This window comes from Canis lupus, chromosome 6, assembly GCF_048164855.1.
Source record: "Canis lupus baileyi chromosome 6, mCanLup2.hap1, whole genome shotgun sequence".
Classification (NCBI taxonomy): Eukaryota; Metazoa; Chordata; class Mammalia; order Carnivora; family Canidae; genus Canis; species Canis lupus.
The window spans coordinates 19,789,355-19,815,273 of record NC_132843.1 but is presented as its reverse complement, the minus strand read 5'-3'; the positions used below and the strand labels follow the sequence as shown (position 1 = coordinate 19,815,273).

Genomic DNA, 25,919 nt, shown 5'->3' with positions numbered 1-25,919 from the left:
GCTAGCTTTTTGCTTCTTCAAAGCCAGTAGGAGAGCATCTCTAGCTCTAAGGATATCCTGGGCCCATTCTTAAACAGATCACCTGATTAAGTTATGCCTACTCAAGATACTCATTTTATCGTGTGTGTGTGTGTGTGTGTGTGTGTGTGTGTACAACATGATTTGATAAATATACATTGTGAAATGATTACCACAGTCAGGTTAATTATAATGTTTATCAACCTCACATAGCTACCTTTTTTGTATATGTATGGTAAGAATGCTTAAGATTTACTCTTTTAACAATTTTCAAGTACCCAATATAGTGTTATTAACTATGATCACTGTACTGTACATTACATTCCGAGAACTTATTTATCTTATACCTGACGGCTTATACTCTTTGACTAGCAACTCTCTATTTTCCCAACTTCCTGGCCTCTGGTAGCCACCATTCTCTGTTTCTATGAGTTCTTTTGTTTTGTTTTGTTTTTTTGGTTTGGGTTTTGTTTGTTTTTGTTTCGTTTTTTTGTTTTTGTTTTTGTCTTTTTTTAGATTCCTTGTGTAAGGAGATCGTATAGTATTCGGCTTTCTTGGTCTGGCTTCTTTCACTTAGCATGGTGTCCTCTAGGTTCATCTATGTTGTCACAAGTGGTGGGATTTCCTTCTTTCTCATGATTGAAATAATCTTTCTTCTAATTAATTCAAGGCAACTGATTTAGGACATTAATTCTATAAAATGTCTACATTTTTCACATGCTATCCATTAGAAGCAAATTACAGATCTTATTTCCACATAAGGGGAGGGAATTATGTAGGTGTGGGCCTATTGAACTTAAGCTTAGAATTCTGTCTGCCTTAAAGATCTTGACTTGCATATTTAACTCACTGCTTACACCCAGCAATTCTCTAACTTGCCCCTTGCTTTTAGCATTTCTCGCACTTTGTAATCATATTTTTAATTTAAAATCATATTTTTAATTTGTTTTAACTTATTTTCTTGCTTTTCTCCAGCTTACTTTTATGTCCCAATATCTAAACAATGTCTGTCAAATAACAGATTCTCAAAATACATTTGATAAATTACTAAAATGTTGTTATTATCATCAATATGGGCTAGAGTAGTTCAAAGACTTTATGAAAGAAGTTAGCCTTGAACTACTATCCTATAGGATAGAGATTAGAAAGGAAGAAAGTTCCAGGATAGATATCATAAAGAGAAAAACCAACCTGCTTGGTGTACTAATGGGCATGGGGTGCTCAGGAATCAGTATGCTAGAAAGGAGGCTTTCTGTTAGGGGGGCAGTAGAGGTATAGTGACCACCTTATGTAGAGCCTAAAAGGCAGACAGAAGAGTTTTCCATTTTAGATCAACAATAAAACAATAAACAACAATAAAAAAAAAGATCCAATGAGTTTTTATTTAAAGATTTTATTTATTTATTTATTTATGAGACACACACACACACACACACACACACACACACACAGAGAGGCAGAGACACAGGCAGAGGGAAAAGCAGGGTCCATGCAGGGAGCCGGATGTGGGACTCCATCCTGGGTCTCCAGGTCAGGCCGTGGGTTGAAGGTGGCGCTAAATTGCTGAGCCACCCGGGCTGCCCCAGATCTAATGTGTTTTTAAGCAAAGGAAAATTACTTAATCAGCAGTATTTAATAAAGACTGGTAAATTAAAGAGATTATCTAGAGATAAGTTACCTACCAAGAGTTTTTGTTCATTTATTCAACGCATCTTTGTATTCCACTCACCATGTCTATGGCATTGTGTTTGGTATGAACATCACTTCAAAGATGAGTCCTAAAGAACAGACAAGGACCAGCTTGAGGTAGGCAGAAGATTTTAAAATGAAAGGAGAGAACGTTCATGTGCCCAGGGGCAAAAATGAATGCAGTTAGTTATTAAGAATTTAAATAATTTATCCCACCTTAAGAGTAAAGTCTGAGATCCAGGTATGTGTGATAAAACTAAGGCAGTAATCAAGAGCTACATCAGAAAGGGCTTTGTTTGTCATTATAAGAAATTTGGAACAGTTAAGAAGTGTTAGAAATGGTAGAATATGTAATGGAAATATCCAGTAGACATTTAAAAATGTGAGAGCAAAAGAGAGTTCTATTAGAACTGGAGCATGAGTTACCTTTTCTTCTTTACAGAGATTAGATCGTTTCATGGGGGACTGAACAGAGAAAAGAACATAGAACTCTAAGAAAGAAAAAACAGAAATGGGCGAGGTTATTAAAGGTTAAATAAGCAACCATCACCATAGGAACCAGAGAGGTGATACCTTTCAGAATGGTCAACAGGTCAGTGGCACGAAATGGTTAGGAATACAGAGGACATATTTTGCAATAGCAAGAAGGAAATAGTGTAGCCATAAAAAGGAAGTCCTCTGTGTTTGCCTGGACAACTGATTAATACATGATCATTATATTTCAGCTTTGACATCCACTTTTATGAGTTCCTGAGATGTGGTTAAATGATATAAAAGTATCTGTGTTGTAAAGGTGATATTTTCTTAAGACAAATAGCTCCTTATATCTTATTTAGGTTTTCACTTTATTTAGTCAACTCTGATTTTCAGTAACTTTTGGTAATAAAAAAGTAAATGAGCTCTTTTTGAGCAAATTTTAATGAATCTCACAATTTTGGCATCACTGTATTTGAGGGGTACACTTAAGGTTAGTAGAAAGAATGTAATTTGGAGACAGACAAACTAAATTTGGATTCTGGTTCTGCCTATTATAAGTCATATGAACTTCCATATTTTGGTAATTACTTCCTTGTCTTTAAACAATATCTACATGTTAGAACTTGGTATTTGAATTTTAGGCTTTTTCCATTTACTTTCCATTGTGATCAAAGAGTTTATCCTACTCCTTTTTCCTTCCTCATTTTATGACACATATTGATCCTTGACTTCCCAACCATTCTATCCTCACAATGTAGTGATAGCATTTTATTTAGATATGTATTCAGTGCTTTCTTTATCATGATTGTGTGTATGCTATCCATAGCCTACCCATGCAGTTCAATTTATTTTTTCCTTTCCTACATTTTCTGTTTTCCCTGAATTTAATAGTGTCTTGCTCTTTCATTTGCTTAATGTTCTAAGTTATCACTGATTTGATCAAAGTCTTCATCATTGCTTAAATATCCTCTTAGATGTTCAGACAAATCAGCTAATCTGATGGTATTTACAAAAAGTTTCTCCCAAGTCTCTGTTCTGCTCTAGTTTGAACTGCTTACCCTCTACACCTGTTCCACAACTTTTATTCTTTCACTACTAACCAGAAATTTCTCTCATGTTATCTTTCTTCTTTTCTGATCTACAGCTTTCTGTATCCCATTTCCTCTTCTTATCTTACTCCCTTGCTTCATCAAGTCCTCCTACAGTTTTTGGAGAGGTAAATTTTTTTTAAAATTTGTCTGAAAATATTTGTTCTATCCACACCTTTGATTGAGACTTTTATAGAATTTGATAGCATTTAAGAATTTTAAACGAAAATGATTTTCCTTGAGAATTTTTAAGACATTCTTGTTCCATTGCCTTATTCTGGATTCCAGTGTTCCAGGTCTGACATAATTCTGATTCCTGATCCCCTGGATATGACCCATTTGTTTCTCTCTGACAACACATGGAATCTTTTCTTTATTCCTAGCATTCTGAAATGTCAGTATGATCTTCCTTGATATGCTTATTTCATATCCATTGTGCTAAGGTACTCAATGATCCCTTTAAATCTGTAAATTCATGTCCTTAAGTTCCCTGAAATTTTCTTGAAATACATCACTAATAGTCTCCTTCATTTTGTTTTCCTAGTTCGGTCTGGAACTCCTTTATTCAGTTGTTGAATCTTGTAGATGAATCATATTTCCTGGCTTTTCTTTTTCCTGTCCAATTTCCCATCTCTTTGTCCTTTTACTCTGCCTTCCAAGAAGGTATCCTAACCTATCTTCTAACCTGTAGGTTGGGTTTTCATTTTGGCTATATTTTTCATTTAGAAGAGTTTTCTTTTTTCTTTCCTTCCCCTTTCTCTCTGGTTTCTTTTCTTTTTATTAAATATGGAGTCCTGTCTAGTTTTGATGGTACTGTTTTCTTATTTATCTAAGGATATAAAATATAGTTCATTTAAATTTGTTGTTGTTTTATGTTTTTTCCCCTGTTCTTTACTTTGCTTCTCTTCTGGTTAACTATTACCTTCATTCTTGCCTTTCCTCTTCCAGGAAACTTAGTGCACCTTTCCTGGGTTTTATAACACATAGCACTTTATTTCTTGTTAGTATCTATGAAAACATATTGACCTCAGCATTTATGATTTTTTAAGTTAGCCTCCGCTTTCTGCATGTCATTTTTCTAAAAATTTATTTTTTTCTCTGCTTTGTAATTATCTTCTCTTTCTTTATCTGTCTTTGTAGATATTTTGTTTCTAGTTTCTTTGCTTTTATTTTAGAGGAATTTGAAGAGGGAATATACATGAGTCCAGTCTGCCCTTATTTATATAGACATCCTCCTCCTTGACTAATTAACTAAATTAATTAAAACCAACCAGTACAATAATAGCATTAAAAGCAGCACAAATTATTCATAATTTTGTACTATCCTTGAGGTTTCATAATATTTTTTCACAATTTTTTTTACATGTTTTGTTGTATTTCCTGCTTTTTTATGGAATGCTAATTTTCAGTTATATATAATTCCTGCTTTGCTTTGTTGGCATCATTTCAGGCTTCCCAACGTATCTGTACTTATTTCAATAACTACCTTAGGCAGTCACTTTGATATTGTAATATGAGCACTATTTTTGTGGTGTGTTCTCTGAAAATGCCTTACCAGCCTACTATATGATTTTCATCAGTAGATATTTTTGCAGATTTATTTTCCTTTTTTAAAGCAAGATTTGTAGATTAGCACCTCTGCTGGTTTTTTTCATGTTATTTTTCTATTAAATGGTTGCAGGCTAATAAGCACAGATGGGCTAGAATGTGAAACAAGAGGAGAGAGAGAGGGAGCACATAGGAGAATTTAATAAATATTTGCATGAGATTGCTTGGAGCTAGCCATGAGTGCTTGGCTTACAAACTTTACTATCTGTAAGAAACAAATCATATTCCTTTTAAAATATACATCTATTTCCAGTGTTTTAGAAGGCTTTATGTTAACCATTGAATTTTCCTATTCTATAGAAGGAGTATTATCCGTTCTATAAGAGACGTTGTACAAAAGGAACACATCAGATGTCCAGATAATATACAATGAAGAAAAAAATCAATCTTCCAAATAGATATTGACTGTCTAACCTAATTAATCATTAACAGAAATAACTACCCAATATATCTGACGTACAGAAGCAGGATAATTTACAAATACGATACCTTTACAGGGATTTCATTGTTACTATGACGAGCAGAAGGGGGGATTTAGAAATGTAATATATGGCAGTAACATGATGATATATAAAAGACACTTTGCCTAGTTGGCAACTAGTAACAGTAGTATTTATCTGTGTTTTATTGTCTTACCATAAAAATACTTACTTAAAAATATGTCTACGGGCGCCTGGGTGGTACAGTTGGTTAAGTGTCCATCCAACTCTTGGTTTTGGCTCAGAGTCCTGAGATTGAGTCCTCTCTTGGGCTCTGCACTCAGCGAGAGTCTATTTGTCCTTTCCCTCCACTGCAGCTCCTCCCTCCTCAAATAAATAAATCTTTTAAAAAAGAAAATCTATCTACATTTTGTTGAATATAGAGCAATGCCAAACTTTTGTCTAAATTATTTATTACAAGAATTTTTGTGCTAGAAGTAGTCTTAACTATTTGATGTTAGTTAAGTGGAAATATTGCTATTTTACTATAAAAACTAACACTTGAAAACCAGTTTAACGTACCCGTTTCAAGTTGTAGCTAACATACTAGTTGTAACCACCACTACTCATAAGAAATAAATGGAAAGATTAAAATGCCTTCCTAATGTTCTATTGCCTCTTGCCTCTTAAATACTACCAGGTTTTGTTTGCCTTTTTTTTTTTTTTTTTTTTTTGAGATTTTTGAGGTTTTGGAGAGTAGATATGTCACCATGGAGCTCTTAAAATTCTCTCACTTTCCTTCCCCCCTCCCCCCTGCTTTGTTTTCTCTCTCTCTCTTGCATTATCCTACTTTTGGATTATATCACTTTTCCAGTTATAATGACCCTCCAAACTCACTAGATTATGTACTTCCTGTATACATTGGACTGTCTCCTTGAAAAGCAACTCTGTTCATCAACATGAAAAACTCATGTCTTGCTGTCATTGAAAGAGAAAAAAATTAGCATATATGGCTTATTTACATAATACCCAAAGTACTTCATTATTATTTAAGGGTGTTGTTCATTATTATTCAAGGATTTATGAATAACATTTGTGTGTATAACAACTATCCTTCCCTACTGTGTACTGAAGTCTTGTTCTCTTCTGACATTTGAAAACAATGATTGGAATAGTAAATTCTCATTTTGTACTTTTTCTCCTCAAAATCCTTTGGTCCTTTTTTATCTTTTCTCAGTAATTTCCACATTGACCAGATCATCTTTTCTGGTCTCAACTTTTTCCACTTTCAGGGAGGACTGTATTTCATAATTAATACTTGTCCCTGTTCTTTTTTAAATCTTTTCCTTATGTGTATTTATTAAATGAATATTCTTTATTTATTGCTTACCATATAATAATATCTTGTCTTTATAATTGCATACTCCCTATGACATTTATTTCACAATCCTTTCTTTAAAATTTGTTTTAGAAGATCTTTCTATTCCACTTTTATTTGGACTAAAGGAAATCCCTAAGGCTCTAACCTATAACCTGTTTTATTCTCCCATTTTATCTGTGGATGCACTCAAGTTTAGCTATTATTTTTGTGGTACAAATCCTCATAACATTATCCATCTATTGAATCATGTTCAGATTATTGTATCTACTTCTGAGCCCTGCATTTAAAGAAAAGCATTAACAAACTCAAATGCGTCTGGAGGAGGATGATTAAATTGATTGAATGCTCCTAAACCCTGTCCTGTAAGGAATGGCTGTAGGAATTGTGTGTATTTATTTATTGTTTATCCTGGAGTAAAAAAGATTAAGGGTAGACAGGATAATTGTTTTCAATAATTGGAAAGTCTGTCATGTAAAGGAGAACAGATTTGTTATGAGTTCTTGAAGGCTCTACCAGAACGAACTTGTACAAATTATGAGTAAATAGGTTCAGATATTCTCTGATAAAGATCAGAGATTGAATCTTACACATTTTGGATTTGCATACAGTGTCTGGCACTAAATACAGGGCCATGATTGTATTTGAACCTAATGGATGTATATTTGTAGGATTGAATTGGCTGGAATTGAAAGACTGAACCTCTCTAACAGCAAAAACAGACTGCCTTTTAAAGTAAAAATACCCAATCTTTCAACAGATACCTGTAGATTAGGTATAGTACATGTGTTTCCATGCTGGGCACACAGACTGTAAAGATATTAACATCTTAATATTGCTTCTATGGGCCAAGGATCCTTCTAAATATTTTGCACATATTAAGTTATTTCACAGCAACCTCACATGGTAGGTATTTTTATTACCCCAATTTAGATGTGGGGAAACTGAGGCACACAAAGGTTACATAATAAGCTGCATCACAGAACTAGGAAATCCTCAAACTGTGATTTGCACCCAGGCGTTCAGGCTCTAGAATCTTCCTACTTAACTACCACACACTACATAATAACATAGTATGGATGTAGGATAGTATATATTTTGTATGTAATACAAAGTGACTACATACTTTGACAGATGAATGGTTAAAGAAGATGTGAATATATACACAATGGAATATTGCTCGACTATCAGAAAAGATGAATACCTATCATTTACTTCTACTTGGATGGAACTGGAGGGTATTATGCTGAATGAAATAGGCAAATCAGAGAAAGACAGTTATTATATGGCTTCACTCATGCAGAATATAAGAAATAGTGAAAGGGGACTGTAAGGGAAAGGAGGGAAACTGAGTGAGGAAGAATTAGAGAGGGAGACAAACCATGAGAGACTCCTAATTCTGGAAAACAAAGGTTTGCAGAAGGGGAGGTGGGTGTGGGGATGGGGTAACTGAGTGATGGGCATTAAGGAGGGCATGTGATAAGATGAGCCCTGGATGTTATACTACTATATGTTGGCAAATTGAATTTAAATTAAAAAATACAAAAACAACAAAAACAAAACAAAGAAAGTAACTACATACTTAACTTAGGCTATAGTAAACTGCCTCCAGTAATGAAAGACTAGAGGATGTTCATAAACAAAAAGAGGATTTTTGGAATGGAATATAACCCAGTCCAATTCCGTTCTAGGGATTTCTTGGCCAATGGCCTATTGGTCTAGTCTTCACATAAAGTGATCTTCCCAAAGTGCAAGCCTGATCATTCCACTCCCTTCAGACCTGTCTTATGTTCTTCTATGTCCACAGGACAAGTGTGATCACCATAGTTGACATCAAGGCTGTGGTGTGTCTTAACCTGCACCTCTCACCTCATCTCTCACTGAACTCTGCATCAGACTGTATGGTTACATAAACTTGTCCTGCAGATTTCTTGTATGGAAAGATAAAAGGATTATTATGAAAATTAAATTAAATAATCAATGCTTAGAATAGTGCCTAGAATATAATAACTGTTGAATAAATAAATGTTAGTACTTTTATTTCCATTTATTTCTGAATATCCTGCAAAAATTGTTACACTCAAAATATAGCTGATTACTTAGTTCTCTTACTGTACTTAGACTTGCTTTGTAATAGATTGAAAAATAAAGGAAATCTATTGGCTCTCCTAATTTACAAATACAGAGATCAAGTGAATGCAGTCAGGGGCCAGTCAGAGTTTTCTGTTTTCTCTACAGGTGTCAGGTTGCCTTCCTTTGTGCTGCCTTGTTCTTCAGGCCAGCTTCCATCAGAGAAGCCAGAGGCTTCCAGCAACAGCATGAACTATGTGCTTTCTTAGTCACATTCATGGCGAGAGAAAAATATCACCTCCCATGACCAGCCAACCAAAGTTTTGTTCTGCGTAGCTCACCCCCTGGGTTACCTAACTCCCAGAACCTGGGATCGGATCTGGAAAAAAGGTCTTTGATGGTGTAACTAAATTAAGGATCTCAAGATAAACTCATTCTGGTTTATCTGGGCAGGCCCTAAATCCAATGACAAGTATCCTTATAAAACACACAGAGAAGGCTGTGGCTGTGTGAAAGTGGAAACAGGTTGGAGCCACCAGAAGCCAGAAGCAGCAAGGAGGTATTCTCCCCTAGAGCCTCCAGGGGGATTATGGCCCTGACTACACCTTGATTTTGGATTTCCAGCTTCCAGAACCATGAGAGAATAAATTTCTTTTGTTTTAAGCCACCAAGTTTGTAATAATTTGTTATGGCAGCCCCAGGAAACTAATACAGCAGGCCATTCCTGAACCAACTGTTTTGACGAGGAGTTTAGGATTAATTTCCTGTTAGGTTTACACTATTTCGGGCCCATCACTGGAGCTGGAGGTGAGGACTCTGTCCTAAATGGTGTGGCTTCCATACAGACAACCAGAAGGAACATTAGGGAGGCACCACACCACCCACTTTATTCTTTAATTCTGCTTCTTACTTGTTTCCTACCCATTTCTGTTACTTATACCACAGTTGATTTCAGTTGTGAACTGGAAGCCATCTCTCATGTAGCACTCCTTAGGTTACATTATTAACTACTCTTAATAACTAACACCCAGTTGTTTCATTGGACTTGCTAACTCCGTCACCTTATCTGATATAAGCCCTTGCCGATGACTGCTTCAAATCGTCTCAGACATGACCACTCAAATTGCCATGTTCTTGTACCACCTTGGCCAAATCCCAGGACTCCAGAGAACTTTTCCAGGCCTTCCTCTATCTTCATAGATCCCTTTGATAAAGTAGAATTTGGCCATCTCTGTGTTACTTAATGTGATCCTGATGACTCCTGGCTGGCATGCTACAAATTCTGGTGACAATGCTTAAACAAATGTAAAATATAACATTGTTGTGTTCTCTGTATTTAACACATTAGAATAGGGAACAAGTAAACATAAGGGATGAGATGAATAATTCATTTAACAATAATCTCTATAAGGGGTCTCCCCCCCAACACAAATGTTTGTGTTAAATGTTTGCGAGGGCTTTTACTTTTAGTCTCGTGTAGTCTATAAAGATAGACTATTATTTGCCTAAAAGCAGACGAACAACTTTGCACTGAACACGAGGATATAAAATGTGAGTTTAAAACTACTTCATCTAAAACAAAGAATATAAGGGCAAAGCCTTGTCTTCTTAAAAACTTTAATTATAATTAAATTTTAATTACAACAGCTAAAAGTGGAAGGTACCCGTTAAATAAATTATACAGGAAATCAAAGTAACAGAATACATAAGGAAGCACCTATAAATTAGTGTCTAGTAAAGGAATATGTTTCTGTGTTCTGCATGACAAAACAGAACAAAAAAATTGAACAATTGTGCCATCACAGAAATAGACCAAAAAACACTATGCTTAAGAAACCACGTGAAAAATATTTGAAAAGATCAGTATTATTTTACCCATTCATAGCAATTTCACAAACTGTCTCCTTTTAAAATGTTACTTTATAATGTATTGTACTGTATTTTCTTTGCAGCTTTAACAGATCCTAGCAGATCTTAGCTGAGTGGTTCGAACAGCACAGATGTATGATCTTGCAGTTCTTTGTTCAGAAGTGTGACAGACTAAGTCAGGGTGTCCGCAGGTCCATGTTCCTTCCTGGAGTCTCCAGGGAGGATTCATTTTCTTTCTTGTCCTTTTGAGGCCACCTGCATTCCTTGGCTCATGGTTCCTTCCTCCATCTCCACCATCTCCAAAGCTAACTGAACTGGTTGAGTTCTTCTCACATCACAGCACTCTGACTTCCTCTGTTGCTCCCCTCTTACACTTTTAAGGACCCTTGTGATTACATTGGGCCCACCCAGGTAATCCAGAATAGTCTCCCTAAATTAAGATCAGTTGATTAGCAAAACCTTCATTCCATCTGCATTAATTCCCCATCACTAGGTAGGATAATATATTTGCAGGCTCCAGTGAGGAGGGGATGACTCTTTGGGGAAGGGGGCATTAGTCTGCCTTCCACATGTACTGTGGTCAAGCTCTTGGCTTTGACAAATTGTTCTATGGTTATGTAAAATGGTATCGTTGGAGGAAGTTGAGTAAAGGGTAGGTAGGGAATCTATCTTTGCAACTTTTATGTGAGTCTAAAATTATTTCAAAACCATAGCTTTAAAAATTGCTTGAGGATTGAGTGAACATATATAGAAATTGCCTATAGAATTTCAGAATTTGCACAATAATAAAATGGATTAAGTTATTTAACATCCAAAATAGTAAAAACATTAAGTAATAAATATAAATAATTTTCACATTTCTCATTCAATTAAGAGTAATTCAGTCAAGATTTATGGTATTATGACTGATAATGCATTTACAATAACTAAATAAGGTGAGTGCTATCTACATTTTTTCCCTTTAAGTAAAACACTGTCCATAATTGACAAAATATCCTTTGACTACATACCACACTCTAATCTCACTATGGTTGATAAAGCCAATATATTTTTTAAGAGTTTATATGCCCACAATACCTAGCAAATGAAAACTTTAATTTCCTTAAACCAGATAGGCAAAATGCTTTATAATTTTACACTTTATCTATACTTTTCTAAAAGATCACATATTCTGTTTAACTTAATATATTCTAAAACTGTCAGATGCATAGTACAGATTTCACTGTCCCATCTTTACAGATAAAATTAAGTCTGAAAAGTTTACATGGGATTTCTGGTCAAGAAAAGGACATCTGTTAATGTTTTAGTATCCTAGTCCATTCAGGCCAGTGGAAGATGAATTAAAAAAAAAAGAAGAAAAACATTAAACCATACTCAATATCATAAACAGAAGTAAAAAAACAAAACTGGTGAAATAGGCAGAAATTATGAGTCAGTTAGGCTTTGAGTATGGAAGCTGCTGGGCTGTCTGGGAGTTTAGCTCCCATGTGGGAACTAGTAGCTAGGTTCATTGACTGGTTTACAATAGCCCCAGTGTCACCCTAGGTCAGAAACACTAAGCCTACAATGATGAACCTTAGCTCTGGATAGGAGCCCAAGGTACAACTTGGAGGCCACTGCAGAATTACTTGATAAGGAAGGAATGGCACAGAGAGGCAGAAGATGGGGAAAGAGAGAAAAAGGGAAATAAAAATTTAAAAACTCTTCCATCCTAAATGAGCTTATTCATGAGCTTATTCATAAGCATTCCAAGATCATGAATAAATCTAATGCTAAGACATTTATGAGCAAAATTACAAGCAAAATTTAAGTTTTTGTATGGTCTGACAAAAACTTTAAAATACATATAAAATATTCATAGTAAAGGATAGTTTCTAGTAAAAGTGTATAAAACTTTCTGGTAGGTGTGATTTATCCAATACCACCAAGCAGTTCTCCAGTTCTCCATGAACACTAACCAGGCATCACATAAATTTAACTCAGTTATAACACCATCTACCTGGAGATAGCATCAGATCCCACAAATTAAGGGCTCAGTCTGACAAGATTTCTCCCTCCTGCTATCCACACCACCACCACCCCACTACCCCCGTCTTGCATTTCAGATGTCAGTCACAAGTCCAGATTGTCACCTTGCTTCTGACCAACTGGCTGTAGATTGGAGGATGCCACAACCCCCTCCTCAGATTCCATTAGTTTGCTAGAGAGGCTGACAGAACTCAGGGAAACATTTTACTTACTAGATTCCTGGTTTATTATAAAAGAATATTATAACAGATATAGATGAATGGCCAGATGAATTACATAAGGCAAAAAAGTGTCCCAAGCTCAAGAACTTTTGTCCCAACAGAACTGGAATGTATCACATTAATATGGATGCATTCTGGTTCACCAACCTGAAAGTTCTTTGAACCCTGTGGGTTTGGGTTTTATGAAAGCTTCTAATATTGCATAGGAATGACTGATTAGATCATTGGCCACCAGTGGTTGATTCAACCTCCAGCACCTCACCTCTCCCCAGAGGTCAAGGGTTGAGACTGAAAGTCTCAACTCCCTATCAAGGTTAGTTCTCTTGGCAACCAGCATCCATCCTTATTTGACCAAGTCACCTTGTTAACATAACAAGACACCTTTATCACTTATCACTGAGGAAATGTCAAGGATTTTAGCAGCCCTATGTGAGAAACAGGGAGGAAGACCAAACATATATATATTTTTATTTTAAATAACAATCTCACAAACTAGAAAAGCAGAGAAAATATGTAGCCAAACTCGAGAGAGGTTCACCACTTGGGTGCACCAAATTGAACACAACCCAAAGAAATGTTGAAAGGAAAGAACTTTTTATTATTTGTTCTAAGTATGGTGACTAGGAGATTGCTTTCAAAGCACTGTCTCTACATGGGGTTAATACAGGGAGCTTTTATTCAGTGTATTAGAGAACAGACACTGAATAAACACAAACACTTTAGTTCAATTGTGCATGCCGAGCAGGTCAACATGCTAATACCTACGTCACATGTTCAGAAAATGGCAGAAAACTTGCCCATACTTAGTATTATAATGACCTAAAGGTAACTTCAAGAAACTTAGGGGAGCTTCTGCACAGGTCTTCAGCTCCATTCCAGCTAAATGGGCTCATTCTTTTTTAAAGATTCATTTATTATTTTAGGGAAAGAGAGCACATGCCTGCAGGGAAGAGGGGAGAGAAAGGGAGAGAGAGGATCTCAAGCAGACTCCTCACCAACCACAGAGCACTACACAAGTTCAATCCCACGACCCTGACATCACGACCCTTACCTGAAATGAAGTCAGATGCTCAATCGAATGAGCCACCCAGGTGCCCCTCAAACAGGCTCATTTAGCAGGGCGCTATCAATGTAACACTTAGTTGGGCATCTCCTTGGTTGGAACTGTTGGTTCTGTAAAACGAAACGCAATCCTTCCCTGCTTTCGGCCCTCCTATTTGAGTAACTTCCTACTGCATCCTGGCTAACAAAATGAAACAAGAATAAATGGATATGGAGAAGGAGAAATTGAGATACTATAAAAGTGATGGAAAAAATACAATAGAATAAACACTGGAATAGACAAAAACGGAGAAATTGGTAAATTAGAAAAATTGCTCAGAAAAATTAACCCCGATTATAGCTTAAAAGAAAAAGAATGGTTATTAATTTTCAGAGTGCTGAGAGAAAATAATTTAACCTGAATTCGTATTTAACCATACTATCATTCCAGAATGAGGACAAAAATAAGATAATTTTGTACATACAAAATCAAAGATAATTTAACTCTCAGATATTCACTAGAAGAAATATTTAAGGCTATATTTCAATAAGAAAGAAAGTGAACTAAGAAGGTGTAGCACTCAAAAATTAACACTGAACAGATGATAAAATGCCAACAATTGTATTTATTTAATAACTGATAATAAATAAATATTTCCTTTAAATAATTGAACTTAAATAGAAAATCTCAAACATGATTAGGATGAGGAAATAATTCAGTGTCTACTTAAAGCATGCCGAAGTTCCTATGAAAACTATAAACTATTAGAAAAATTCATAGCTGGGACGCTTGGGTGGCTCAGTGGTTGAGCACCTGCCTTTGGCTCGGGTCATGATCCCAGGATCCTGGGATCCAGTCCTGCATCGGGCTCCCTGCAAAGAGCCTGCTTCTCCCTCTGCCTGTGTCTCTGCTTCTCTCTCTGTGTCCCTCATGAAAAAAATAAATATTATCTTAAAAAAAATTCATAGCTAAGAAAGTCTTATTTTTTAATTTAAAGTACAGCTTAGCTAACAAAATCTGTGGATTCAGAGAAAGCATAAAGGAACAGAGAAAATTAGATAACTTCAGGAAAATTCTAAGAAATACAAGAAAGTAAAAATCGTTAAAAAAAGACAAAACCAATTTAAATTACAAAATATTTGGAACTGAATGACAATGAAAGTACTACACATAAAAATGCAATTTGCAGGCAGCCCTGGTGGCACAGTGGTTTAGTGCCGCCTGCAGCCCAGGGTGTGATCCTGGAGACCCGGGATCAAGTCCCACATTGGGCTCCCTGCATGGGGCCTGCTTCTCCCTCTGCCTCTCTCTCTCTCTCTCTCTCTCTCTCTTGCTCTGTGTTTCTCATGAATAAATAAAAAATAAAAAAATCTTTAAAAAAATGCAATTTGCTGCTAAAGTAGTTTTGTAGGAAATTCGTGGCCTTATGTAAATGTGTTTTATAAAAAAGAAAGTTCTAAAATACATGAATTAATTTTCAATTAAAAGACTAAAAAGAAAACCCAACAGATATCCATAAAGAAGTAGAATGAAGAAAGAAATAAAGATAGGAGAAGAGATCAGTGAAACAGAACAAATAAACCAAGAAAAAAAAGAGAGAGGAATTGCAATATACTTTTAAGCAAAACAGACAAATCTCTAGCAAGAATGATCAAAGAAAAGAAACACAAGTACATAATATTAGGAATGGAGAGGTGGCTTACCTAAGGCTATGAAAGATCTTTAAAATCATAAAATCCCATGAACAACTTTATGCTGGTACATTTGGAAACCCAAAGGAAATGATAATTGTGTGGGCAATGTAATTTTCTAAAGCTGGCTCAAAAAAGTAGAATGAATAAACAAATAACCATTAAGAAAATTAAATCAGTAATCAGATTCATTTTCCATCCCTCCAAGATAGGCCCAGATGTTCATACAAACATATGACATTGGACCAATAGAACAGAATAGTATCTAGAAGCAGTAACAAACATATAAGAATTTGAAATATAAGAAAATCATTAGAAATCAGTAGTGTAACAAAAAAAAAATCAGTAGTGAAATGATAACCTCAATTAAGAGTTGGACAAGTGGTATCTGTATGGAATGGATGCCTTACAACGTACATAAAATAAATTCCAGGTGGATTCAAGTACTAAATATGAGGAACAGAACTTTGTAACTTTTGAAAGTAAATACAGAAGAATAATTTTAATATTTGAGGATAAGGAATATTATCTTGGGAAATTCATAAAGAACACAGAATTGATATCTCCCATCTCTACCATGCCCTACCCTGCTTTGTGATTTGGGAGGCTTACCAGAATGTGCTGCATAAAAAGTTTTTCTGAGTTTTGGGGCTTAGGGGACTTTTTTAGATTCCACATATGAGTGAGGTCATTCAGTATTTGTCCTCTGTCTGACTTCTTTCACTTAGCAGAATGTCCTCAAGTTTCATCCGTGTTGTCCCAAATGGCAGGATCTCCTCTTTCAACAGTGGTTGCCAAATAGGCTTTCAACAGGGTTTGCCAAACAGGAGTCACTAACAAGGTCCTCAGGCCAGGAAGAATTGAGGATAGAAGAGTGATTCTTCTGGTTCCCTTAACACCCAGTAGATCATGTTGTCTATGTCTCTGTGCAATAAATGACAGCTCTCATCAGCCAGCCTTCTCCTTCCACCCCCTCCAAGAATACCTGTCTACTTCCTGACTTGGCTTCTAAGAGTGGTTGCTGTTACTGACCCTTGGGAACTACTCAATTCTTTGTTAGTTTCTCAAAATGCTGATCAGTCTTTGGAAATTGTCCTATTACTAACCTCTCCACAATTTCATGAGCTTGAGTATATTCTGTGCTTTCTTTCAAGACTCTAGCTGATACATCAAGAAGGAAAAATATGACAAAATTTGACTTAAAACCTCTTCATGATAAGACAACCACACCACCAGCAGAAGAAGGGAGTGGGGGAGGATGGAAGGAAAGAAAAAGAAAGATTTTTATAATGTCTATAACTGACAAAGAATTGCCATCCAAAATGCAAAGGGAACTACACATCAATAAGAAAAATGAGGAAGAGATAGAAGCAGGAAATTCATAGAGGTGGTAAGTAGAATAGGAAAAAAGCAAAACAAAGTAAAACCCCAGGGAATTATAAACTTTCAGAACCTACACAACTTGTGAGCCTCCTCACATCTTCTGGCTTCCTGGACAGCTATGGGTGGAGAGATGTCTGGAAAAGAGGCATCTGAGACAGCCAGGGCAGAGTGCTGTCTTCAGGCTCATCTGGGAATGACAGCAGTAGAGCAGTCGCTGGAGGAGTTATAGAGGAAGTCACTGGAGGAAGAGGTTCAGGAAAAGACCCAGGTTGGCATAGTATTTATGGAGTTGAGTTTCACAGTAGTCTGGAAGTGATTGAGGCATAGAATTATGGGCAGAAACAGATGGTAGTAAACTTTGTGAGAGCAGGTGGTAAATTGAGGAAGTTCATCCCTGATGGTCTCTTACTCTCTCGAGTATAAGAAAGAGATAGAGAATGACAGGGACTACTGAGGTCCTCCTAAGGTAGAGGGTAAGGACAGGTGATCTCCTGACTTTGAGGTTCTTTGCCAGAATGTTTTATGCCAATTTGTTCCAAACCATACTCTACATTTCAAAACTCCCTCCCTAAAATCATAGACTTCTGTCCAACCGGACAACTCATGATTTCCTTTTAAATAAATTGCCTCTAGGGGCACTCAGGTGGCTCAGTTAGTTAAGCATCCAACTCTTGGTTTCAGCTCAGGCCATGATCTCAGGGTCATGAGATTGAGCCCCGTGTGAATGTGAGATTCTCTCTCTCCCTCTCCCTCCCCCTCTTCCCCTCCCCCCACTGACACAGTCTCTCACTCAAATAAATCTTTAAAAAATTTTTAAAAAATAAAACAAATAAATTGCCTCAATCTGATAAGTATACTAAAGTCTTAAAATGCTTCTATTGGTAACCATACTTATTTAAAATAATTTGCCCAGTTTTATTGAGATATAACTGACATACAGCACCATGTAAGTTTGATATGCATGGCACCTTAAGAATAGTAAGAATATGCTGAGTAATATTCTTCATCCATTCATCCATTGGTGGACGCTGAAGTTATTTCCATATCTTGGCTATTGTAAGTAACACCGAAATTGGGGGTGCAGGTATCTCGTTGACATAGTATTTTCATTTCCTCCAGATAAATACTCAGAAGTGGAGTTGCAGGATCACATGGTAGTTGTTTTTAATTGTTTGAGGAGCCTCTATGCGATTTTCTATTAGTGGTTACACCAGTTTACTGTCCCACCAATAGTGTACAAGTGATCCCTTTTCTCCACATCCATGCCAGCATTTGTTATCTCTTGTCTTTTTTGATGATGGGCATTCTAACAGGCTTGAGGTGATATCTCATTGTGCTTTTGATTTGCATTTCCTTGATGATTAATGATGTTGAGCATCTTTTTTTAACAATTTTTTAAAAAAGATTTTATTCATTCATTCATGAGAGAAACACACACACACACACAGAGAGAGAGAGAGAGAGAAAGAGAGGCAGAGACACAGGCAAAGTGAGAAGCAGGCTCCATGCAGGGAGCCCAACATGGGACTCGATCCTGGGACTCCAGGATCACGCCCTGGGACGAAGCAGCACTAAACCCTGAGCCACCTGGGCTGCCCTAATGTTGAGCATCTTAAAAGGATAATTTCTAAAGTGTTGGAAAATAGATAATGTAGTGAAACCATTGTTTTTATATATCTATTTGTGTTAGTTTGGGATAAATCAATAGGATATGCAAATCAAAATAAATATGTATTTCTTTTAACAAAGCCACATAGATTCCTCTTTCATGATTTAATTTGGAAGTTAGGACTAAGGATTTATAAGTACAACTAGAAAACTAGTTCATTTACCTGTATTTTGTTATTAGAGCTCCAAATTCAGTTCAGTGCAGTGCACACTGTTGAGTACTGGTTAGGTTCAAGGTACTGTGTTTAGACTGGGGAGAGGAAGGAGTTGTATGAAATACAGGAAGCCTCTGACCGTAGAAATGTATAATGCTTGTACATAAAATAGCATTATTCCAAGTAATTTCAGTCTCCAGTAGTCTGCACTTTTCCTGCAGGCGTAGAGGTAGATGTACGATCTCCAAATAGGTGTGTTTTCCCATCACAACTGACCTTCAGGTTTGCTTAAAGCAGTACTGCTGCTCCTCCTGCCTCACCTTTGTTTAATGAGAGCCATTTCCTAATGCCAACGTTGGGTTAATGGACTGAGATGGGAGAAAATCAAACGTATCTCTTCGTTTTACACCAGATTGCCTTTCTGCCTTGTGGCTTTAATCACTCAATCCTACTCACATCTGCCATAATAACAATTATGGGTTTTCTCCTGACTTCTTACCCAGGAGGATATGTCAGAGTAGAGCAACATCTCCTGAAGAAAGGAAGGGCAAATTCTTCATCTCTTTCCAGCGTCGTAGGTAATAATTTTCCTCTGCAAACCCTCAAGGAGTACCTCTTTTGGCGTTCACATCTACTATTCCCACAGGTTCGTGGCTCTGTTCTGATTTATGCATTTTCTTCTATCCTCTTTCTTCTGAGATAAGTTTTAATTATGTAGACAGATTGTAAAAAGTCTCTTTCTTCTTGTAAACAGCTATTTCTCTGTTAGTACTGGATTTTGTTTAACTGGTTTCTCCTATCTGAATCTTCTTGTGCACCCAGGAATTATGTCTGTTCATTGTTTAACTGCAGCGTCAAGACGAGAAAGCTGGCTTCTCTTCGTAGTTCCTTGAGGGACTCAATCTTGGAACACCTCAAATTGCAGATCTCCCTCGGGAACTCTTCTGTGTTGCATATGTTTGGAAAGCCCATGAGATTCTAGTTTTGAATCAATGTAAGAGCAAAGCACCACCCATCAAATAGCAATATGACGATACTCTCAGCTCTTCTACTTATTTAAAAACTTACTCTACTGGCAAAGTGGAGAAAATGCTTGAAATGCTCAAAAGCCCTCAGGAATATATTAACACTAACCCCTTCCTCAGGTGATTCAGACAAGTGGATTCTAGAAAGCTCTTCAGTTAATACTGACAATCACTGCAATTCCTTGGGCCCCTTCTGGGTAATAATAAAAATATAAAGAAAAAATGTATTTATAACATGACTTTTTGTTGTTCTACATACACACTTTTAACTATTTGCTGGATTTGTTTTTTCTTTCATTTTTAGAGATTTTGTTTATTTGAGAGAGGAGAGCACAAGTTGGGTGGAGGGGCAGAGGGAAAGGGAGAAACAGACTCCCCTCTAGCAGGGAGCCCAACTCTGGGCCAGGACCCTGGGATCATGACCTGAGCTGAAGGCACACACTTAAAAAAAATGAAGGCACATACTTAACCAACTGAGCCACCCAGGCACCCCTGAATTTTTTCCTAATCAAGTGATCACCATACTACATTTCCTTATGATGCTGATCTCATAGGTTACCTTTCAAGCCCACCATTTACATGAAAATTGGTTTGCCAATTGGTTTTGCCAAGAACAGCTAAATCTTATCCTTTTACCAGCCCAAAATTCCTCATAGCAGGTTTTTAACTTTTACCTTGCATCTCACCAAGCACCTCTTAAAAAAGCTAGATCAATATTCTCCCAGAAGTTTTTGAGACATATTTAGAGAAAAAAGAGATCATTTTTAGACACAGCAGTGGATGGGATGTCCTCACAGGGAGAAAACATTCAGCTCATCCAAAGAGGGGGTGTGGTCCGTGGCCAAAGCACAGAGCCAAGGTCTTTGGCCAGCATTAGATACAACGCAGTGACCTTGGCCTCATTAGCTGGACTATGTGAGCTCACCATGCAGGCTGCTGCGTATTTGCGTGGCAGTTCATGGGAAGCTGGCTTCTTAACTTGGGTTCCAGTGACAGTACTGAAGCATCCTGCTCTTTATGCAAGATTTTGTGTGTGTTTATATTTGTCTAACAAGATGGTTTGCATTTTCAATAGATCCTCAAATGTAGCTGCGGCTTACAAAAGTAAAAGGGTAGGATTGCATTAAATGAGACTGTTCTAAAACAAAGTCATTTCAATATTTCTTTAAATCTTTCATTATGGAGGTAGATTTCTGTAATCGGAGCCTGACTTCTGTACTGCCATGTTCTTGTGGGAGAAGCCCTTTAAATCTGACCTTTTAATATTTATCCTTTTGTGCGTTGGAAGGATTTTAAATGTACCCTTTCAGTTGGAGAAATCTATTACTTTTACACGAGAGAGAAATGATAGATTTAACTCTCCATTTTTGAACTTTATGTATTTTTCGGTCAGGAAGTGATTTTTCCCCCTTTACTCTAGGAACATGTTTTTCAAAACTCCTTCAACAGTCTACTCTGATAGTCTTATTTCCCCTCACAATCATTTGAAGATAACCTGAACCTACTTTACTCTTTCCAATATAGGGTGGCTTAAGTCTGACTATACTGTACCTAATTAAATGTGAGGGTGTTATCTACTAACCATGGGATGATATCTTCCTTACATTATGATAGAAAGTTGCCATTCTAGGGACAATCTCCTACAGTCTTTGTCTTTAGAACATTCCAGTTCACGTACGTCTTCATTATCATTGATCTCTGCTTATTTATGCTATATTGGGAAAGAAATATCATGAGCAAGGTACAATGTGGATTTTTTAAAAATTCTAGGTTACTTCATGGAATGAGCACTTAATAGAACAAAAGATCCAATCTCTATGGAAAAACAAATCATGTGGTCTTCAGAAACGAGGAGAAATGCAGCCATCTGAAATGGTCATGAACCCCAAACAAGTCTTCCTCTCGGTGCTCATATTTGGAGTAGCAGGGCTGCTCCTCTTCATGTATTTGCAAGTCTGGATTGAAGAACAACATACAGGTAACAATCAGTTCTTTTTTTCTATTTTACTTATGATGGTCATTTTCTATTAAATGAACTACAGTGTTTACAGAACTATAGAATCTCACAATATTTCCAATAACAACAAAAAATAGACAAACTAAAATCCCCAGCTCCCAAAAAAGAAGGATGATTATGCAATTCTGGTGGGCATTTGTCACGGATGGGACAACACTTGGAATTTTTATTGTATCAGTGACACAGCCCATTAGCTCAGCAAGGACTGCATGTGGTGAATTTGTCTACTCAAATGTGTAGCATGTGTCCTACCTCTGGTGTGTCCAGTAAGCATTCGGCGCAAACCTAAAAGGAACTAAATATACAACTAAATATCTCCTTTAATCCCTTCTTAATTTTTGTATCAGTACTCAAAATTGGCATGGAAATTCTTTATTACCTTTACTATGAAGCAGGAGTTCACAAACCTTGTCTGTAAGATTAGGTAGAAAGTATTTTACGTTTTGTAAGCCACACCATTTCTATCACAACTACTCAAGCCTGCCAACATACCATAGGAGCATCCATAGATTATGTGTAAACATATGGACCTGGCTGTGTTCCAATAAAACTTTATTTACAAAAGCAAGTATTGGGCTGGATTTGGTCCACAAGCAGTAGTTTGCCAAACCCTTCTATGTTTGTACTTTCATCATTCCAGTTTGCTGTTGCCACACATCGGAAACAATCAATTTCTGTTAAAATGGATTATGTTTATAATGATAGTTGGGATGAATTGTGTTTATAATGATTAAAGGAGATGTCTTAGAACATCACAAAAATACATACCTATATGTATTGTGAAATTCAGTTATTTTCCATTAGTAGAAATAGCCTATGGCTTATGACTTTTAAGGAAAATGAAGTAAAACAGAAGAATAATGTCTTAATTGCTTCCAACTGTGGCCTAGTTTTAAATCATTCTAGATATAAAACCCTTTAGAATCTACTCTGATTCTTGGTGGCTTAGTTGGTTAAGCCTTTGACTCTTGATTTCAGTTCAGGTCATGATATTGGGGTCATGAGATCAAGCCCCATATCAAGTCCATGCCCGAATTAGGCGCTGTGCTCAGCATGGAGTCTGCTTGTCCCTCTCCCTGCTCTCTCAAATAAATAAATAAATAAATAAATAAATAAATAAATAAATAAATAAAATCTTTTAAAAAACTACTCTGAAAGTTAATACTGAGTCACAGATATGATAATATTAAAGTTGTTTCCTTTTCTAAATCCCTTTCCTTGGATTATCTTCATAAACACTTTGGATCTATTAAATTTGTATAGTAACTTTTGTGAAAAGAATTTGCATATAATTATTTTCTAGAGAATATGTAACATTGTCAAAACGTATTTTTAATTCCCATTATAAGTTACATGAACTGTAAGATTTTCTAAGTTTGCTATATTACGATAGCAATTTGTCATAATATTTCATGAAACCATCTGTAATAAAATATAGAGGCTAACTTCTCTCATAGCATAGATTTTGTCACATAGTAAGCCCTTGGCAGGTGTTTGTTGAATGAGTTATAAAGATATGAATAAACAGATTGAAAACTCATTGCAGACTATAGACTAGAATGCAGCAAAGGAGGAAGAATCAGAGATCTCCTCATTGGTGGTTTGCTAATTTCATAGTCTCATAATAAATTTCACAAGGACAGTATCACAATGGGTTTCCAATCCATAAAAGAAAATATATTCATATATAAAGACTATGGGAGAAATGTTATGGTTAGTGTGTCAACTAAGAAGCCGCATGATTTCTGAAGAAACAGATCGTAGAATAATACCTTACATATATAATGCAGTTTACAAAATGGGCCCCAAGCATTAGTAGCTACTAAAGCTTAGTACGTGCCAAATGTTTACATATATTTTCTCTAATCCTAATGACATCTTCCTAGGTGTGATATTCTAAGTTTATAGATGATGACACTGAGGCTTGAGTAGGTAAGGAACTTATCCCAGACCTCACATGTGCAGGTGTAGGTGTAGAGGGAAAGCTGTCTGGTTGTATCTCTGCAAAGTCCATGCCCTTCTTCTGCTATACATTGCTTCACGAAGGTGGGGGGTGGGGGGGGGTGGGCAGGAAAGACAGAGTAAAAGAGTATTACTGCCTCCTAGAGTACAAATGAAGTAACCGAAACCTAGAAACCAAGTGACTTGTCCAAAGGCGCAACAGCTAAGTTTCCAAAGTGAGACCCATGCCCAGACTTTCCTACTTGTCATGTGCCCTCAAAGAACCTCCTAACCAAAAAGGCATATAAGATACACAAATAATAAATGCTGTAGTATCAGTATGGATACTGACTTGTAAGCCTAAGCTATTCACAAATTCATAGATGTGTAACCTCTTTTGCAAGCTGGATTTTTAATTGAGTTCATAACTTTTCCAAGTTGGGAAATCATTTTCCCCAGTTAAAATGGGCTTGTACTATAATAAATAATAATAAATACTATTTATTCTCTTAAATTGCTTGGCAATTTGCTAGTACTTTCTCTGATTCTCTATATGTCATAAATTGTATAATATTTCACGATCTACTTGTGATAGTGAGTGTAAGTGTTAGAACCAAGATTCTTTTAGATAAGTATCTTACTGAAGAAAAGCTTTATTATTTTTCAATAAGACTTCCATCTGGAATTCTTCCTCATTCCAAGTTAGTGCCCTGGGTTGTAATTCTGTAGTTTTCCAGGTAGACTATTACTTGTGTATTGTATTATGTATTTTAGATAACATCAGAAGCATCAGTCACTTTTAGGGGAAGTTTCTTTTTAAATCAGAAAATATCTGAATGTGTGCTTTTATGTTACGTTAAAAATGAAAATGTTGTCTTTTGGACATTTTAGAACTGTCACTCAAAGAACTATGGAAGATGAGTTTATTTTGGTTCCTGAGACCCTCTGTAAATAGAGCAGATTTTAAAACTCAGAATGCTTTTGATCTCAAATACATTTCAGTTGTGTATGAGAACTCTTAGGTTCTTTTCAGAGCCTGTATATGCGACCTTTAAAATCTAATAAGATCTGAACTATTTTCTAAGCCTTTGTAGTTTTCCTGGGTTCTTCTGTTAAAATAAAATGCTTTAGAATCACACAAAAAAAATTCTTAACTATGCTCTGATATGCTAGTAAAGATTATGAATAGACAAAATTTTGGGAGTTGAAAAGGAAATATGAGTGACAAGGAAAGTAAAATCTATCCAATTATACAACAGAGAGTTCCATAATAACACCCATTTTTCAAGACCTCACCAATTGGATTATGCATTTCCTTATGCTAATGTGGATGTATTATGAATGTTAGCTTATAAATTTTTCCCTAGTTGTTAAGAGTGCAAATTTCATTTTTGAAAGAAGCTTGAAAATCTCAGATCTACTTGTTAGCGGTGTGACCCCAGGCAAACCACTTAGCCTCTCTGTGCTGCAATTTCCTCCTCTGTAAAATGGGGATAATAATATTTTCCATGTGGCAGGATAATAATATTTCCAGGGTGGCAGGGAGGATTAAAGGAGACTTAGCACAGTGTCTGGCAAGTAGTAGTGAACAATGAGCAATGAATATGAACTTCTATTATTCTGAAAATGATGCAGAGCATTTGAGGACTAGCTTTTTCGGAATTATCACTATTAAGACTCAGCCATAATTCAGGAAAACAATCTTAAGCTTGTGCCTTACCTGATTAAGAAAAAAAACTCAGTTCCAGCTCCAGTTAAAATAGGAGAGTCTAACCAGCATAGGGCCAACGTGTTTCACAGTGTAGGAATTGGAAGGAAGCTGATCCAGTTGAATGTAAAGAGGAGAGTTGGTGTCCAGAAGGATCTCTGATATAGGTAGGGTGCCTCTGAGGTCAGGGTATCCATTCATTCAGTAGCATTTTTTAAAGACTTAATTGTAGGTGCCAAACTGGTGAATACTGAGATATAGTGAGGAACCAGCCATAACCCCTGTTCTCAAGGAGACTCGAGTCTCCTGGACTATAAGGGAGAAAATGGTCTTGAGTGCAGGCCAAGGTGTTGATACAAAAGGACAGTCCATTGTGATGGAAGATTCAGGCCTTCCATTATAAGGCAGTGATGAGCTGGGCCCA

The 25,919-nt window shown here is 36.4% G+C and overlaps 1 protein-coding gene and 1 long non-coding RNA gene across 8 annotated transcripts in view; one reads left to right on the top strand and one right to left on the bottom strand.

The window, feature by feature from the left end:
- CHST9 (carbohydrate sulfotransferase 9) overlaps positions 1 to 25,919 on the top strand; it is a 241,262-nt gene that overhangs the window by 18,761 nt on the left and 196,582 nt on the right. The window contains exons 1-2 of one of the 4 annotated variants that reach the window (XM_072829107.1): positions 20,801 to 20,941; positions 21,600 to 21,807. In XM_072829107.1, the coding sequence (XP_072685208.1) occupies positions 20,885 to 20,941; positions 21,600 to 21,807 (265 nt within the window). In that variant the 5' untranslated portion in view covers positions 20,801 to 20,884. Of the gene's footprint in view, positions 1 to 20,800; positions 20,942 to 21,599; positions 21,808 to 25,919 lie in introns of those variants that run through there. The other 3 variants (XM_072829106.1, XM_072829108.1, XM_072829109.1) reach the window with 3 other exon arrangements.
- Positions 1,450 to 25,919, bottom strand: LOC140635094 (uncharacterized). 4 transcript variants are annotated; one of them, XR_012032446.1, is made up of 7 exons: positions 25,508 to 25,919; positions 20,755 to 21,784; positions 17,056 to 17,219; positions 13,917 to 14,108; positions 5,532 to 5,701; positions 1,748 to 1,796; positions 1,450 to 1,606 (listed from the first exon to the last, which is right to left on the bottom strand). It is a non-coding gene; the product is annotated as an uncharacterized lncRNA (long non-coding RNA). The 4 variants fall into 4 exon arrangements; XR_012032444.1 differs by having other exon boundaries at positions 1,450 to 1,796; XR_012032445.1 differs by lacking the exons at positions 1,450 to 1,606; positions 1,748 to 1,796; positions 5,532 to 5,701 and adding an exon at positions 10,401 to 11,046 and having other exon boundaries at positions 25,508 to 25,917.